General features: G+C 51.0%; 1 protein-coding gene across 2 annotated transcripts in view; it reads right to left on the bottom strand.

Moving 5' to 3' along the window:
* The window catches only part of GNA12 (G protein subunit alpha 12), a 77,555-nt gene that overhangs the window by 20,154 nt on the left and 39,549 nt on the right, over window positions 1–17,852 (bottom strand). Inside the window, exon 2 of one of the 2 annotated variants that reach the window (XM_070362452.1) lies at window positions 14,734–14,949. The exons of the other annotated variant lie outside the window; for it this stretch is intronic. Coding sequence (XP_070218553.1) covers window positions 14,734–14,949 — 216 coding nt within the window. The remainder of the gene's footprint in view (window positions 1–14,733; window positions 14,950–17,852) is intronic. 2 annotated transcript variants of the gene reach the window in all.

Raw genomic sequence — 17,852 nt, 5'->3', positions numbered from 1 at the left:
GAGGAAATGATATTACATGCTCACCAGATTTCAGAAACTGAGACATTTGACAGTTGCAAGAATTCACAATATCTTATTCTGTACCAGTACCTCCATTGTAGTGGTTATTAAATTGTTTTAAAAAATAAAGCTTAGTATCTGTTTTGTTAGTGAAAGTCAAAGTGTTAGCTGCTCAGTCGTTCCCGACTCTTTGCGACCTCATGGACTATATAGCCTGCCAGGCTCCTCTGTTCATGGAATTCTCCAGGCAAGAATACTGGAGTGGGTTGCCATTCCCTTCTTCAGGGGAATATTTCTGACCCAGGGATCAAATCCAGGTCTCCCACATTGCAGGTGGATTCTTTACCATCTTAGCCCCCAGGGAAGCCCCTTTTATTAGAAAAGGGGTTAACAGACTTTTTCTGTAAAGATCCAGGTGGTAAATGTTTTAGGTTATAGGGACTTCATGTAGTCATCTTTACTGCGTATTTTTTTTTTAATGCAAAAAAACCCCACAAACAAAATTTAAACTAGGGGTTCAAATAAAAATAAGACAAAAGAAAGTTAGCCTGCAGGCAGTAGCTTGCTGATCTCCATGAAGAACAAGTCCCTCCCATTTTACTCTTCTTCCAGAACTGTTTGATGTCATCCATCCTCAGGAGAATGCAAACCAAAACCACAGTCAGAAAAATGAAGCGAGGCTGGGGGACTCGTGCTTCCGGATTTCAAAACTCGCTGCAAAGCTACAGCAATCAAAACAGTGTGTTCCTGGCCTAAGGACAGATACACAGGCTGATGGGATGGAATCGAGGAGCCAGAAATGAGCCCAGACACGCCCACCAACTGACGTTCGTCAAGGGTGCCAAGACCCCCAGTGGGGAAAGAGTAGACGTTCAGAACACGGTGCTGGAACAAGGAGTGTCCATGTGCAGGGGGAGGCTGGCCTCATGCCTCACTCCACGTGCAGACACTCGCCCGGAATGCACGGAGCCCGCAGCATGTCCAGCAACCTAAACACAGGAAGCAAACACGGGTAAGCCCTCCAGATCTTGGATTTGGCAGTGAGTTCTTGGATTTGATGCCAAAAACATGACCAAAAACAGGAAAAACCAGACAAGTCAGTCTCCGTTCTTTCTTAGGTTTCCAACCCTCCATCTGGGATCCCTTTCCTCTTGCTTGTTCCGTTCAGTTCAGTCGCTCAGACGTGTCCGACTCTTTGCGACCCCATGGACTGCAGCACGCCAGGTTCCCTGTCCGTCACCAACTCCCAGAGCTTGCTCAAAGTCATGCCCATCGAGTTGGTGATGCCATCCAAGCATCTCATCCTCCGTCGTCCCCTTCTCCTTCCGCCTTCAATCTTGCCCAGCATCAGGGTCTTTTCCAATGTGTCAGTTCTTCGCATCAGGTGGCCAAAGCATTGGAGTTTCAGTTTCAGCAGCAGTCCTTCCAGTGAATGCTTAGGACTGATTTCCTTTAGGGTGGACTGGTTTGATCTCTGTGCAGTCCAAGGGACTCTCAAGAGTCTTCTCCAACACCACAGTTCTTGCTTGTAGTCTTTACAGTTCCTTTAGGGTGGATTTGCTGATGATAAACTTCATCTGAAAGTGTCCCTTTTCCGTCCTCAATTTTATAGAATTCTGGCTTAGGAGTTGTGTTTTCTCATAGGCACCACCTCAGAGCATCGTTTACTATTTCTGGCTTCTGCTGTAACTTTGAGGAAGAAAGCTGTCAAAATGTCACTCGTTGAAAGCTCATCTCTACCTTTTTCTGCAGTTACTTTTAAGATTTTTCTGCCTTTGGTTTTCTGCAGTTCTGATTTATCTCCTTATGGGCTTTACTATTAATCTTGCTTGGGATTCACTGGAATTCTTGACCTTTTGATCTGAGGCACTTTGTCAGCCGTTACCTGTTCTAATGCAGTCTCTGCCCCAGTCTTCTTTCTGTACACCCTGCTTAAATGGACACTGGACCTTCTCACTCCGTCCTCCGTACCTCTCAACCTCTTTTGTATTTTCCCTGTTCTTGCCCCTCTCTTCTACATTCTGATCTGTTTCTGGGCCCAAGCAGCAAACGGAAATCTTCTCTGGAAAAGACCCTCTAACCCTAAGCCTCCTTCCACTACTTCTTCTACACTATTAACACTCTTTTATGGGGTACAAACTGCCAAGCTTTTATTTTTGGTTTTTGTATTTTCAATTCTACAAGTTCCAATTTGCTCTTTTAACATAGGTTATACCACTTTTTAGTAAGTTTCCAGTTTTTCCTGGAGATATTTTCTTTCTTTCTGCACACATAAAGTTACATGTGTAAAAAGAGTACTTGTTTATACACATACTTTACACAGACAACTTGACGGGGGTGTGAAGGACAGCTGCGTTACAATCTGTGCGTGGCGAGCTTGAGGCCTGAAGCTGGAGGGTCTGCTTCTGCTGTCTGTCCTCTCTTCTGGTTCCAGGAATTGCAGGCTGTTGGCTGGCTCCGTGACGCCTGCTGTCCTTAAAAATGTCCTTTGTGGGGAATCTCCAAGGCTTAGGATTAGGCTGTCTTTCCCAGAGAGAGCTTCCACTTGCTCCTTGGGCACACGACCTGTCTGGAGGCCCTTTAACCTGAATTCAGAGCATTGGGGTTCTGGGTGAATGCGGGGGGTTGTTTCGCCTCTTTCCTGCTCTGGCTTGGCAGCCAAGCCCAGCTCTCTTCTCTCCCCCTCCTTTTCTGGGCTCACTCTGGCCTCACCCTCTGAGGTCCCAGCTTATGACAGAAGAGTCTCCTATAGATTCCTCAGCTTTGGCAATCTTAACGTTTCTCCCTTGTGGTGAGACCCTGAGAAGTCTGCAGAACGTCACAGCTTGGGCTCGCCGTTTAGATCACCAGCTCTCTCAGGGAGAAACTGCTGCTCGGGGCGGCTTATCGCTCAAGGTTCAACTGTCTTAGGGTTTGGCCTGGTCATTCTTTACGGTCTTGTCAGCGCTTATATGCTTTCATACAGTTATTTTTAACATTTTATCTAGGATTTTAAGTTATTTTCGGCAGGATTCTCTAGATAACTAGTCCACTGTAATTAGAAGCCGGAAATCTTGCAATTACTGCTTTAGGATGAGTTCCTCGGGAGCTGAACTACCACCAGAGGATTCAGCACTTCACGTTTCAACTTAGAAGCTGAATCACTTTATGCTCCTGTCCCCTGTGTGAGTGAGTGACGGACCTATTTCCTGAGACACCAATCAACCCAGGACAGTATCAATCACCTCCGATCTGACAAAAGTTGCCTCGGCACTGCTTCTGTTTGCATCTCCGTGGTTAGGAGCAAGGCTGGTAATGCTGTCTTCCTTCGCTCGGTCTTCTGTCGACATACAAGAGCTTGCTCACACAGGCTGAAGCCGTTTGATGCACTGACATATAAAAAACACCTTTGTTTTATGTTGAGGATTGTGTTTCTTGTAGTTTGTTATTTGCCTTTTGCCTTACTTTATGCTGACTTTTCCCATACGAAAGTTAAAAATGTTTACTTAGTCAAAACCATTATTCTTTTCCTTCGGGGTTTCTGGCCTTGTTATCATGCAACATCTTGCATTTTAAAATCTACCGTGGATCGCATTTCCATCCTGGGCCGGTCACTGGCTTACAATGCGCCAGAAATAAGGCTTGCAGCAACATTTTTCACGAAGACCTATATTAAAATAGGTTTTCTGAGGTCTGTAAGTATATAATACTCGTTGTGATGAATGAGACGAGGGGAAAGGCCAGCATCATAAGCAGGAGCACGAAGTTTCTCACCAGCATGGGATCCAAGAATAGCAAATGCCCCGCTTCCCGCCTCTGCGCCCTCAGGCCTGAGCCACCCCAGAGGGAAAATAGGAGCGCCACCCTCTGTGGGGCGGGGCCGAGCACACCTGGGCCGTTCGCAGCTTCAGGCAAATCTCTTCAACCCCCAGGCCTCGAATTGTTGCAATATCAAACAGGATTTGGTGAGAGGATTTCTTAAGTCCCTCTGACTCTAATAGTAAGTTTTAGGAAGGCTGAGATTCCCCATATAGATCGTACTGGTAAAGGTAATTTAGTTTGAAAGGTGGAAAAACTCATACACATGTGAAAGTGAAAGCTGCTCAGTCGTGTCCGACTCTGCGACCGCACGGACCACGCAGTCGTGGGATTCTCCAGCCGGATACTGGAGTGGGTCGCCTACTCCTTCCCCAGTGGATCTTTGCGACCCAGGAATTGAACCAGGGTCTCCTGCACGGCAGGCGGATTCTTTAACAACTGAGCTATCAGGGAAGCCCTCCCCACACACATGCACAGTATCAAACCAAAACTAAGTAATCTCCGATAATTCCACTTTCTCGAGAAATTAGTCACTAACTTCTGACGTTTCTGACAGTGTAAGGTTCAAAACTGATGCATCGATGCATTTCTTCATGTCTATGCGTATATGCGTGTGCTAAGTCACTTCAGTTGTGTCCAACTCTGTGCGACCACGCGGACTGCAGCCCACCAGCCTCCTCTGTCCATGGGATTCTCCAGGCAAGGACACTGGAGTGGGCTACCACGCTGTCCCCCAGGGGAGCTTCCCGACCCAGGGGTCGCACCCGGGTCTCTTATGTCTGCTGTGTTGGCAGGCAGGTTCTGCCGCTAGTGCTGCCTGGGAAGCCCACCTATCTGTATATCTGAGTATAGATTAAGAAGCTGTGGCACCTCCGCACCATGGAATGTGACTCAGAAATGAAAAGATGTCTACTGATCCAGGAGCAACCTGGGTGTGTCTCAGCTGCATTAGGATGAGTGAGAAGCGTCAGCCTCGAAAGGCCGCATTCTGCACCATTCCATCTGTACGATACTCCCCAGATAATAACTGTTTAGAGACAGAGAGCAAACAGCTGGCTGCCAGGGGTGAGGGGCGGTGGGGAAGGAAGGTGACTCTGGGGCAGAAGGAAGCCCTTCTCCGTGGAGACGCATCTTGATCACGGTGGTGGTTACGCAGCCCTTTGTGTGACACGCGGCGTGACAGAGCTACGCACACTCACTGTTCAGATATCAGACTAGTCACGTGACAGGCAACCGGACCGTTAGGGAAAACCGGGTCAAGGATGGGGCACCTGTGTACTGGCCTTGTCACGTCCTGTGGATCTGTAACTACTTCCAAAAAAAAAAGTGTTAGAAAAAATGAGCATCTAGCGGGAGACTGGTACAAAGCAAGAGAAACCTGCGTCCGACGGGGAAAAAGCAGCAAGGGATGGGCAGCAACTCACCAGCGGACAGACACACACGGCTAATGAACACCTGGCTTCCCTGGGGCTCAGACGGCAAAGAACCCGCCTGCAGCGCAGGAGACCTGGGTTTGATCCCTGGGTGGGGAAGGTCCCCTGGAGAAGGGAATGGCAGCCCACTACAGCATGCTTGCCTGGGAAATCCCAGGGATGGAGAAGCCTGGCGGGCTACAGTCCATGCGGTTGCGACCAAGTTGGACACGACTGAGTGACTAAGCACATGAAAAGAACTACTGATCATGGGAATTCTTGCTTATCAGGTTGGTCAAAATTGAAGAATAAAACATACGCATGCGGGCGTGGAAGGACATCCTCTCACGGCACGCAGAAGGCGCGGCTGGCCGGACGGGAAGCCACCAGTGAGACCCCAACCAACCAGAAGCCGGAGCCTGAGAACTCAGCCTGTCCTCCGTCCGCCCCCCGCCGCCTGGCACAGGACGGGGCGGACCCACCCGGGGAGGGCGCGGGGCCCCCGAGCTGCTGTAACTCTGCCCTGCTCAGCTCCATCAGGCCTGGCGTTCCTCAAGGCAAGGCCTGAGGAGGTGAAGGGGAACTGGTCTTTGCAAAAAGACCAGGGTCACTTGGTCCGACACCCGTGTCCTGGCAGAGGCCTGGGACCTCGAGAAGGCACCTGACGTGTCCTGACGAGTGGGGCGGCACGTGCTCTGTGCTTGGAGGGCTGGTCCAGACCCGCGGAGCAGCCTGGGAGCCGCCTACAGCGAGAGGCGCGCTCTCCACCCGAGTCCCGAACACGAAAGAGAGCACACAGCGCCAGGCCCGTGAGCCTCACCGTCAACCATCAGGCTGAGGTGCAGGGGGCCCTGGTCAGCCGGGTGGACAGTGAGACTAGGCGACCTGCACGTTCCTCTCCAGGTCTGAGGTCCACAGACCCGACACCACTCGTCACCCCCCACGCCCGTCACCGGGATTACCGCAAAAGCCTCTGTCGGGCCTCCCTGTCTATCATCCACACAGCTGCCACAGGGACCCGGCTAAGATGGAATCAAGCCGCCCCACTCCTCTGCCCCAAGTCCTTCCAGCGGCCCCTGCAAGGCCTCCATAAGCCTCTCTGCTCTGCAGACTGGGACACATGTCAGTTCCCACCCCAGGGCCTTTGCACTTGCTCCTCTTCTGGCTAGAACACTCCCCTCACCCCAGGGCGTGCTTTCCCGTCTTCTTCAGAGGGTGCTCACATGCCCCTTGGGGCGCTCCGTCAGCTCGGACCATGAGCCGAAGCACAGAGGCTTAAACAACACGGCTGTGGGCCCCTGGCCACGCAGGGTATGCCGCGTCCTCACAGTGTATGCTGTGGTTCATGCTGACCGCCCAGCTCAACACTGACGGCTTGTGGGAAGGAGAGAGGCCGGGGCGGACTGCCCGGTCATTCAGAGGGCCAGTCTCAGACCTTGTTCCCATGGCGACATCCAACCAGGATGAGCAGGACTTGCAGCCTGGCCATGGCCACACACTCAGCTCAGCCAGCACGACGGACGGGAAAACGAAAGGTGGGGAGGACGGCGAGCCCTGATGGCAGCGCCCCGTGACCCCTGCTTCTCCCTTGAGGACCCCCCACATCCTCCACCCAGTTCCCTGCTTTATGTTTCCTGAATACACGCAACACGTAAGCTCGTGCGTGCGTGCACACACTAACACACGTGGTAGTGCACACACACGCACACTCGCCTGTTACTGACGTATTTACTGTCTGTCTCCCTTGTCAGAGTGTCAGCTCCACACGGCCTGGGATCTTCCTGTTTGTTCACTGTGCTTTCCCAGGATTTGTGAGTGCCTGACACGTGGTGCTGCTCCACAAAACTGTGCTGAATGAATGAATTCCACGAAACTAAAATAGACGTGCAAGACTGGAGGCACAGCTGCGAGGCACGGCCCACGTGTAGCACCGTGAGAACAGCACCCCGACTCGGCCTTCCCTGGGGTCCACACTACACACCAGAACCCCACCGCCAGCATCCCAGAGGGAGAAGGTCCCCAAGGGGCTCCGCCAGCCGAGAACCATGCTCGGCCGCCTCCCCAAGTGGTGGCCTCTGAGAGGAGGGGAACGGGCCGGACGGTGCCTGCGTCAAGTTTCCCGAAGGAGAGGGTGGGCTTCCCTTCCGCCCCCTCCTCCCACTCCTGCCTGGCGGCCACGTCTGAAAACGGGAGCCACGCAGCAGGACAGGGCAAGGGTCTGGACAGACACCCGCCCTGCCAGCCCTTCCTTCAGGTGACAGACAAAGGGAGTGTCCCTGCTGTTCAGCTTCCGGGGAATGGTACAGACACCCAGGAGTCTTGCGCCTGCCACGAACAGCAGGGGCTACCCCCGTTCCAAAGTGGGAAAGATTCTTGGAGACATTCCGGAAGGTACCACGGGCAACTCCAGGGAAAAGGCACGGCCCCCCCCACGGCACTTCCTGGGGGTTCTTTTGTCTTCCTTTGATATAAACTTTAGACTACAGCATTAAAATAAACATCAAGTGGGTAGGTATCTTGACAGCAGAGAAAAGAGGAGGAGGCAAAGGTGGGCCCGGGGGACGGTTGAGTATGGCAGAGAGACCCCTGGACTCCACCCCTTCAGAGGAGCCAGGAAACAGCCCTGAATGGCCTGCGGGCATCGCTTGTCATTCAAACAAGCGGTGACTTCAGGAGTTCTTTCTTTTTTGTCTTTATTGAATTTATTACAACATTGCTTCTGTTCTCCGTTTTCTTGGCCTGGGGCGTGTGGGAATCTCAGCTCCCAGACCAGGATTAAACCCGTACCACCCCGCCCCCCACTGGAAGGCTAAGTCTTAACCACTGGACCTCCGGTTCCCGGGACTCATTCCCAATCAACCAGCGACCATGACACTGTTCCTCCAGCGGTTGAAAGTAACCGCCGAACCCTGAGAGTGGACTTCTCTCCTAGAAGGACAAGGAGCTGGGGCAGAAAACGCCCCAAACCACCCGTGCACTATATGTCACTTTGTTTCATGTGGCCTCAAAGTCACAGAAGTTATCAGGGCTACAAATCAAACCACCTCATCTTCCATTTACTCTCACCCTCAAGTGCCTCACAGCCTGCTTCCTAAGAAAGCTCAGGCAAAGAATTCTGAAACCCAATTAAAATCACACCAGCAAAAGCATGTTGAGTGCAGCACTTTAACAGCATCATCTTTTAGGATTTCAAATAGCTCACTGGAATTCCATCACCTCCACTAGCTTTGTTCATAGTGATGCTTCCTAAGGCCCACTTGACTTCAGACTCCAGGATGTCTGGCTCTAGGTGAGTGATCACACCATCATGGGTATCTGGGTCACTGAGATCTTTTTTGTATAGTTCTTCCGTGTAGTCTTGCCACCTCTTCTTAATATCTTCTGCTTCTGTAAGGTCTATACCATTTCTGTCCTTTATTGTGCCCATCTTTGCATGAAATGTTCCCTTGATCTCTCTAATTTTCTTGAAGAGATCTCTAGTCTTTCCCATTCTATTGTTTCCCTCTATTTCTTTGCACTGATCTCTGAGGAAGGCTTTCTTATCTCCTCTTGTTATTGTTCGGAAATCTCCATTCAGATGGGTATATCTTTCCCTTTCTCCTCTGTCTTTTAGAGTCTCTTCTTTTCTCAGCTATTTGTAAGGCCTCCTCACAAAGACAACCATTCACCTTTCTGTACTTCTTTTTCTTGAGGATGGTCTTGATCCCTGCCTCCTGTACAACGTCATGAACCTCCGTCCATAGTTCTTCAGGCACTCTATCAGATTTAATCCTTTGAATCTATTTGCCACTTCTACCGTATAATCGTAAGGGATTTGATTTAGGTCATACTTGAATGGTCTAGTGGTTTTCCCTACTTTCTTCAGTTTAAGTCTGAAGTTGGCAATAAGGAGTTCATGATCCGAGCCACAGTCAGCTCTCAGTCTTATTTTTGCTGACTGTATACAGCTTCTCCATCTTTGACTGCAAAGAGTATAATCAATCTGATTTCAGTACTGACCATCTGGTGATGTCCACGTGTAGAGTAGTGATCCACTGGATCAAAGAAAAAGCAAGAGAGTTTCAGAAAAACATCTGCTTCATTGACTACACCAAAGCCTTTGACTGTGTGGATCACAACAAACTGTGGAAAATTCTTAAAGAGACGGGAATACCAGACCACCTTTCCTGCCTCCTGAGAATCTGTGCAGGTCAAGAAGCAACAGTTAGAGCTGGACATGGAACAACAGACTGGTTCCAAATTGGGAAAGGAGTCCATCAAGGCTGTATATTGTTACCCTGCTTTTTTAGCTTATATGCAGAATACATCACGCAAAATGCTAGGCTGGATGAAACACAAGCTAGAATCAAGATTGCTGGGAAAAATATCAATAACTTTAGATATGCAAATGACACCACTCTTATGGCCGAAAACAAAGAGGAACTGAGGAACCTCTTGATCAAAGTGAAAGAAGAGAGTGAAAAAGCTGGCTTAAAACTCAACATTCAGAAAACTAAGATTATGGCATCCGGTCCCATCACCCCATAGGAAATAGATGGGGAAACAATGAGACTTTATTTTCTTGGGCTCCAAAATCACTACAGATGGTAACTGCAGCCATGAAATTAAAAGATGCTTGGATCCTTGGAAGAAAAGCTATGACCAACCTAGACAGCATATTAAAAAGCAGAGACGTTACTTCGCCAACAAAGTTCCATCTAGTTAAAGCTATGGTTTTTCCAGTAGTCATGTATGGATATGAGACTTGGAGCATAAAGAAAGCTGAATGTCAAAGAATTGATGCTTTTGAACTGTGGTGTTGGAGAAGACTCTTGAGTCCCTTGAACTGCAAGGAGACCAACCAGTCAATCCTAAAGGAAATCAGTCCTGAATATTCATTGGAAGGAGTGATGCTGAGGCTGAAACTCCAATACTTGGGCCACCTGATGCGAAGAACCAACTCATTTGAAAAGATCCTGATGCTGGGAAAGACTGAAGGCGGGAGGAGAAGGTGACGACAGGATGAGGTGGCTGGATGGCATCACCGCCTCAGTGCACATGAGTTTGAGCATGCTCCAGGAGTTGGTGATGGACAGGGAAGTCTGGTGTGCAGCAGTCCATGGGGTCACAAAGAGTCGGACACGACTGAGCGACTGACCTGAGCAAAAGCACAGGCAGCTTTCCAAGGTAGCAGTAACCTGTGGGGTCAAGCCCTTCTGCAAAGTGGCTGGTTTGTTCTTTTTTTTTCCTAAAAAGATGTAACCACCACAGAACACAAGCTGACGTCTGTTTCAGGAATGCAAAGGAGAATTTGGGGACTACTCTATCCCAGAGCCTCACTGAAGAAGCATTCCAAGCCTGAGAACTTCAAATTGTGTTTCTCTGGCCCTTACAGAGTATATCCATCAGGTGAGGGGTGGGTGAGGACCATGGGGACCCTGTGAGCTGATGCGGTGACCCCGGGGTAATGGAAGCCCCAGATGTCACAAAGCCTGAGCACAACACGTGTGGAGTTTATGCCAGGCGTGAGACGGGTGATTCGATTCTTCTTATACTCAGCATGCTCCTCACTCAGCCACAGAGTGACTTTCCTCTTAGAACCTCACACCGTCCACTTCTAAGGCAGCAGCAGCATCCACACACACCACGGAGGTGCACGGCTCTGCTCTGCTGTCGTGCTACAACTCAGCCCCAGAGCGAGCCTCGTCTAGCGATCCAGCGCTCTCTGATAACGTTACACAGACTCAATTCTTCTAAGCATGACAGAAAAGAAAAAAAAAAGTCTCTGTAATTAGAGAATCGCTTGACTTTCAGAAATCAAGAAACAGACTTCCCTCCTCTGAACTGAATCTCCAATTCCATTTTCCAAAGCTGAAGAGATGAAGACATTTTCAAGGAAGCACCGTGCCCTGCCACTGGGAAACAGGAACTGGAGGAAGGAAAAAGATGATTCGTAATACAGTGAACTTTGATTTTTGCTTTTTTTAAACATTCAAGAGTGTGAAGCAAAAAGCATCAGAGAGAAGGGCCCATGGCCTCCGTGTGCGCTGGACCCCAAACACCGGAACGAGTAAGTGTCGGGGTCAGAGTCGGTCACAAGGATTTCGGTGAGGACTCCGGGAGAGGCACCAAAGTGCCCCACAGCCGCACAGTCCTCTAAGAACAGGTACACCGAACTCATCGGAACAGGAAGTCGCCAAACGCAGCTCAAGGTCTGCGGTCTTGGGAGTCGCGCTCACTGCCCCCGGTCCCACAGCAGAGCGTGAGGGCTGGACGCGCACCCAGGCCTCGGGCGCCCCACGGGGTATCTCCCTTCACGGCGTCCCTGGGTCCGGGAGGTGGTGGTGCGGCCTTGTGCCCGGGAAGCCAGGCCAGAACTGACCCAGCACCAGGGAGGGGCAGACGCGAGAAGCAGTGCCAGCCACACACAGAGCTCCCACCCATCCTCCACCCCCCGAACTTCGTTCTGAGCCAACCAAGTTCCTTTACCAGGTACGGCAGCTGGAGGCGGGACCTGCACACAGAGCCTGCCGAGCCGGGCGGCGCCTCTCTGGCCCCCTCCGCCCACCCGCGCAGGCCCACACTCTTGCAGAGACCACCCCCCCAACGCCTAACAGGGCCCAGTTCATCCCCACCTCATCCTGAGACAGTTGGCCCCCAAACATCTCCCCGCCCCTCCTGTCAGGCGGAATTGCTTGCCTTCTCCCTGTATGCATGGCGTAGCTGGATACTCCTCAATCACATTTCTCAGCACGTTTTATGGCAGTTATGTGCTTGCGTATCTGTCTTACCAGCTTTTTGAGGAAAGCCGAACTTGACCTCAGCAGAGTGCCTGGCTCACAGGTGAGGCTGAGTGAAAGAGCACCCACCAGTGTGCCCAGCGAGGAGCACGGACAAGGGCCTGACAGGCCGCCCAGCACACTCACACCCTAGATGCAGCACTCGTTAAACGCGGCTTGTAACACTCAGCTCTGCAGCGTACGTTTCCTTCCGGGGTACACTCTCAACTCATAACGGCAATTTCCACCCACGCTCTGAAGAGACTATTCTTTCCCAGACCATTTCAGTTTGTGGGTTTATGTGGGGGGGCGGAGCCTCAGGGCTTGCCAGGGGGCACAGTGGTCAAGAACCCACTTGCCAATGCAGGAGATGTAAGAGACGCAGGTTTGACCTCTGGGTCGGGAAGATACCCTGGAGAAGGAAGTGGCAACTCACTCCAGTACTCTTGCCTGGAGAATTCCATGGACAGAGGAGCCTGGCGGGCTGCAGTCCACGGGGCTGCAGAGAGTTGGACATGACTCAGCACACACGCATGGTAGGGGGACCTAAACCCCAATTTCACACATAAGGGTCTGTGTATTCTCCAGCTGTGTCTGATAGTCACGCCCTTTAGAATATTAACAATTCTTTTCTGTGGTAACTATATCTCCTAGTTCATTTGACTGTTTCACTTTAAACTTGAGAATAAATGTGAAAATGAAAGTTCTAAAAATGTCATCCCTCAGATCCACCGATGGATTTTAAAATCCGTGGGTGAAAGCTTGAAGGGAAACAGGATATCTACAGAGTCGCAAAGCACCTCCCCCCAATATTTTTTAATAACAGAGGACAGTAGTGACCTCACAGTGGAGACACGTGGCACACAGCACGTTAACCGAGTAATCAAGGCCCCCACCACCAGGAACCAGACACATCAGGAGCTCACACCTCCGACGGGATGCTCAGAGGACACAGTGTCACTTCAGTGGTTTTCTTGCCAAAAAAGAAGAGGTTTTCTTGCTCATCCTAATGGTGAGAAAACACCCAGACAGACCCAAAGGCGGACGTTCTACAAAGTGACTAACTAGTGCTCTTTCAAAGCGTCAAGGTCACGAAGACCCAGGAGAGACCAAGGGGCTGTCCCTGATGGAGACGCAGGAGACGCAAGGGCCACGTGCAGGGTAGGCTCCTGAGTCTGATCCTGGCTCGTGAGGAGGACATTCGAGGAAAAGCAGTTGAATCTGAATGAGGTCCCCAGTTTAATTCAGAGCAGTGTGGCCCTCTCAATTTTCTGGCTGTGCCGAGACGACTGTGTAAGATAAGAGGGTGGGGGATCAGATGAAAAGTACACGGAAGCTGAACTGAAAGGATTATCCGGCAGACTGTGCAGAACACCTCAAATACAGGAGGAAAATGCACAGAACTCACTAGTAAAAAATTAGCAACAGACATAAATGGGCATTTCCCAGAAGAGGAAACACATACAGCCAATAATTCAGGGAGATTTCAATTAAGCCCTAAGGAGACACTAGGGGGGAACACAGTGTACCCCAGCTCCCTCGGCTAAGAGGGGGTTCTTACGCACCTCTGAAGTCGGACAGCACCTAGGGGAGAGCTACGGGGGCTTCTGCTGCTGACACAGGCAGGTGCAGCTGCTCTGGAAGACGACTGGACACATTCTGTCTGTCTGCAGGCGCAGACGCCCTACAACTGGCCAGTTCCCCTCCTCGGTGTATGTCCCAGAGACCCCCGGACACGGGCACCTGGGGACTCACGGGAGAGGTCGAGGGGCATTCGTTTCTAACAGCAAAACACGGAAAACGACCCCAAGGTACACCCACGAGGGAACAGGTGCATCCGGTACACCCACACGGCGGAAGGGCAGATGGCCGTGAACGAGCAAGAACCACAGCCACGCACGCTGCCTGAATATACGTCACAGCACTGCAGGAGTCAGAAAAATACATACAGCGAGAAACCGCTTACGTGAAGTGTAGAAACAGGGAAAACTCAAGACTCTGTTTTTAAAAGATAAATACCTATTATGGCAACACCATAGAGACAGGCAAAGGACCGGTGATGTGAAACTCGGGATCCCGGTTCTCAGCGGGCAGAGGGGTGTGGTGGGCAGTGAGCCTTCTGCACATCCCAGGGAGAGGGCATTCACAGCAGCCGGGCGCGTGCATTCCAGTTACAGGAGAAACCCCAGACCCATCTCTGCAGACAGTTAATGTTGAAGGATACTTAGGAAAAAAACGGGAATGCAGACAGGCTAAACGCCCCAAACTTTCTGTTTACAGACTCATATCCTAGATGAAGCTAAGTGACGAAGATGACTAGGCCTTCTGAAACTTTTAGGCTTTAAAATGAAAGGGAAGAACCTAGGCGAACAGCTTGGAAGAGCTCCTGTGTGCTTCCCAGGCACAGATCTGAGGCCACTCATGGTCTGCTGGGCAGGACCCATACATCACAGCTGGGACGTTCTCTTAAGGATGCGTCGATTTCCTACGAAGAACGATACTTAGAAAGTTCGAGCTCCTTGAGTTACGCCAACACTTAGTATTTTAAGAATCCTTCATTTTCCTTGAATGGAAACATTTATCTAGCCTGAATGAATTAATATCGTTCCTTCTCGAACCATTTACATGGCTTAATTAGCATTGGGTATTTCTGATCTTCAGTATCAGCATTTAGAGCAATTTACGGTTCGCCTGTGCTTTCAGAGTTTGTAAAGGGGAACCCCACGAGGCCTACGGCCGTGGTGCCGAGACGTGGGCTCACTCACCAGCTGGAACTCGCTCCTGCGGCTGAACGCCTCCCTGATGCCCGAGTCCCCCCAGAGCGCGCTCAGGGCGGGCACGTACAGCTGGAAGGTGGCGGGGTCCACGGGCAGCCCTGCCTTGTTCTCGAAAGCCATGAGGAACATCCCGTGCTTCTCATTTTCAGAGTACTGCCAGGGGATACCAAGCTTGTCTCGTGCATCGACCAGAACCCTCGAGCCCTGGGAAAGAAAAGAAAGAAGACATTCAGAGTACTGCCATGGGATACCGAGCTTGTCTCGTGCATCAACCAGAACCCTCGAGCCCTGGGAAAGGAAAGAAAGAAGACAGAGGGTTTCATGGCACTGCAAAGGCTGAATCGCAGTGGAGAACGTGGCGTGGGCACGGACAGTCGTAGAAGCAGGAGGCTCAGGAGCTGCCAAGCCTGCAGCCAGCGTCTGTCTCTGGGTTTGCTCTGTCCCGGCACGAGCGCTGCGCTCCCGGGGACATGGCTATCAAGGTGGAGGCTCACACAGACCACATGGCAGGTCTGCCCTGTGCCATCACTCATTTGAAAAGGTCCCGAGAGGGAGACGCCAGGTCGGGGAAGAAGTGGCCACAAACGCGCCAAGTGACGTGTGAAAAAGAGCGCGAACCGTGGCGCTGGGAGAGCCCGTGTTTGAGGACAACTGCAGCTGCAGCCCCGCTGCCCTGTCACCGCCGAGCCCAGGCAGCTCCGGCACCGCCGAGGACACCCCGCCTGGAGGAGTAAACACACAGGCAGTCAGAGCCAGGAGACTGAATGGGGAGCAGCGGAGCAGGCACGTTTCAGACGTGCCTGGGAGGATGGGGAACCAGTCTCATTGTTGTGCTGATTTCCTCCCGGTTAAAAATAAAGTCGGGATTTCCCGCCTTTTCCTCACCTCACTGACAGAGTCAGAGGTGCAGAAGCGGCCTCAACTAAAACAGGATGCGGGCAGGCGGCCAAACTGCGGACATGCTGCTGCGGGGACAACGCCTCCCTGGGCAGGCAGCAGGCCCGGTCCATCACCCTTGGCTCCGTGCTCGAGCGTGATCAGCGCGCTGTCTACAGAAGCTTCTGGGCTCTGCTGGGGACCCGCTGAATGCTCCCTGCACACCAGCACCGGGTGAGCCCCGGGCTGCAGCACGGCCACCCCCACCCCGCCATCTGGGAAGGCCTTGGCTGGCTCAGAGCGGTCTGGGGGACCCAGGAGAGCAGTCCCCTGTCCCCCAGCACAGAGGACATCAGGACACCACTGCTCAGCTGGCACTTACTTTTCTGAGAAAAAGAACAGCTCTATTGGAGCACGGGTCACAGAACATACAATCCCCCCATCGACCGTGTAGAGCTCAGTGGCTTTCAGTTGGCAGTTATTCTAAAAACCCGGGGCAAAGGAAACAACCAGTTCTGACCCCTGCAGATCTCTGCTGGAGCATCTGCCGAAAGGCAACCAAAGGTGAGGTGAAAGGCGAAGGGGAACAGTGACCCAGAGCGCAGCTGCGGCCTCCCCTCCAGACCTGGTGCCCAGCACTGCCAGGTTAGAAGTGCCCCTGTGAGCTCCTGCCTCGGGGTCCATGCCCAGTCCCTCTGATCCACAAACGCGTTTAATGCTTCCTGGGGGCAGAGCACTGAGATACACACTGCAGGAAAACAAAGGGCTGACGAAGCAGTGACCGAGCTCCTGAAACTCAGAGCCTGGCCCGGGAGACACAGATGTGGATGTAGATGATTAATGCCCGTTAATAAGAAAAAGAGGGCTTCTCTGGTGGTTCAGATGCTAGAGAATCTGTCTGCAATGCAGGAGACCTGGGTTTGATCCCTGGGTCAGGGGGAGATCCCTGGAAGAAGGGAATGGCAATCCACTCCCGTATTATTTCCTGGAGAATGCCATGGACAGAGGGACCTGGTGGGCTACAGTCCATGGGGCTGCAAAGAGTTGGACATGACTGAGCAATTACCAATAATAAAAACTGTCAGAAAACTAGGAAGAGAGAATTCTTTAACTTGATAAGGAACACCGACAAAACTCTCTGCAGCAAAAATCCATGGTAGAAGACTGAGTGCTTCAGGCAAGAACGGGAACGAGACCAGAACACCCCCTTTCACCACTGCTATTCAACACGGCTCCACGGCAAGGCGGGGGCAAGAAATGTAAGGTACATGGATTAGAGAGAAGAAAATAAAACTAAGCCTGTTTGCAGGTGAAACAAGGGTCTATGTACAAAATCCCAAGGAATCAATCATAGAAAACCTCCTAGAATCCAAGTGAATTCAGCAAGGCTGCTGGGTGTGAAAACTGACACAAGGAAGATGTCTTTCTATGTACTAGAAATTTACACATGGCAACTGAAATGTAAAGTCGTGAAATCTTTAGCTGTGCCACGCGGTGTGCGGGGCCTCAGTTCTGTGACCGGGGTCAAACCTGCTCCCCCTGCAGTGGACTGTCAGGGAAGTCCCAGAAGCTGAAATCTAAAATGCAGTGCTATTAACAATCACAAGCACAAAGACGAAACACTTAGGTATAAATCTAACAAAACATACACAGGACTTGTATGCTGCAAACTATAAAATGCTGGTGAAAGAAATCAAAGATGTAATAAACGGCGGGGCATACCATGTTCATGGATTGGAAGCATCAACATAATGATGACACGCTCTCTAAACTGATACACAGGTTGAATAATCTCTATCAAGTCCCAGCAAGATCTTTTATGGATATAGAGAGAACTATTATAAAATTTATATGGAAAGGCACTATATTAAAACAATTTTGAAACAGAAAAATTAAGCGGGAGGAATCTAATTTCCAGACGTATTATTACATTGCGACCGTGAGCAAGACTCTGGTACCGTGATGGACTAGGCACACAGGTCAATGGGGCGCAACAAAACCCAGACACAAGCACTATGGTCGACTGCTGGTTTTTTTTGAAGATCCAAAAGCCATTAAGTAGAGGAAGAATAGCCTTTTTAATAAATGATATTGAAGCAACTGGACGTCCACAGGCAAAGGAAAACCAAAACAAAACCTTGATCTAAACCTCACGCCTCATACAGAACTGACTCAAAGCATAAAACTACAGCAGAGTAGAAAATCTTCAAAGTCCACAACTTGGCGAACAG

This window comes from Bos mutus, chromosome 25 (assembly GCF_027580195.1).
Source record: "Bos mutus isolate GX-2022 chromosome 25, NWIPB_WYAK_1.1, whole genome shotgun sequence".
NCBI lineage: Eukaryota > Metazoa > Chordata > Mammalia > Artiodactyla > Bovidae > Bos > Bos mutus.
The sequence above is the reverse complement of the archived record's forward strand: the minus strand, read 5'-3'. Positions and strand labels throughout refer to the sequence as shown.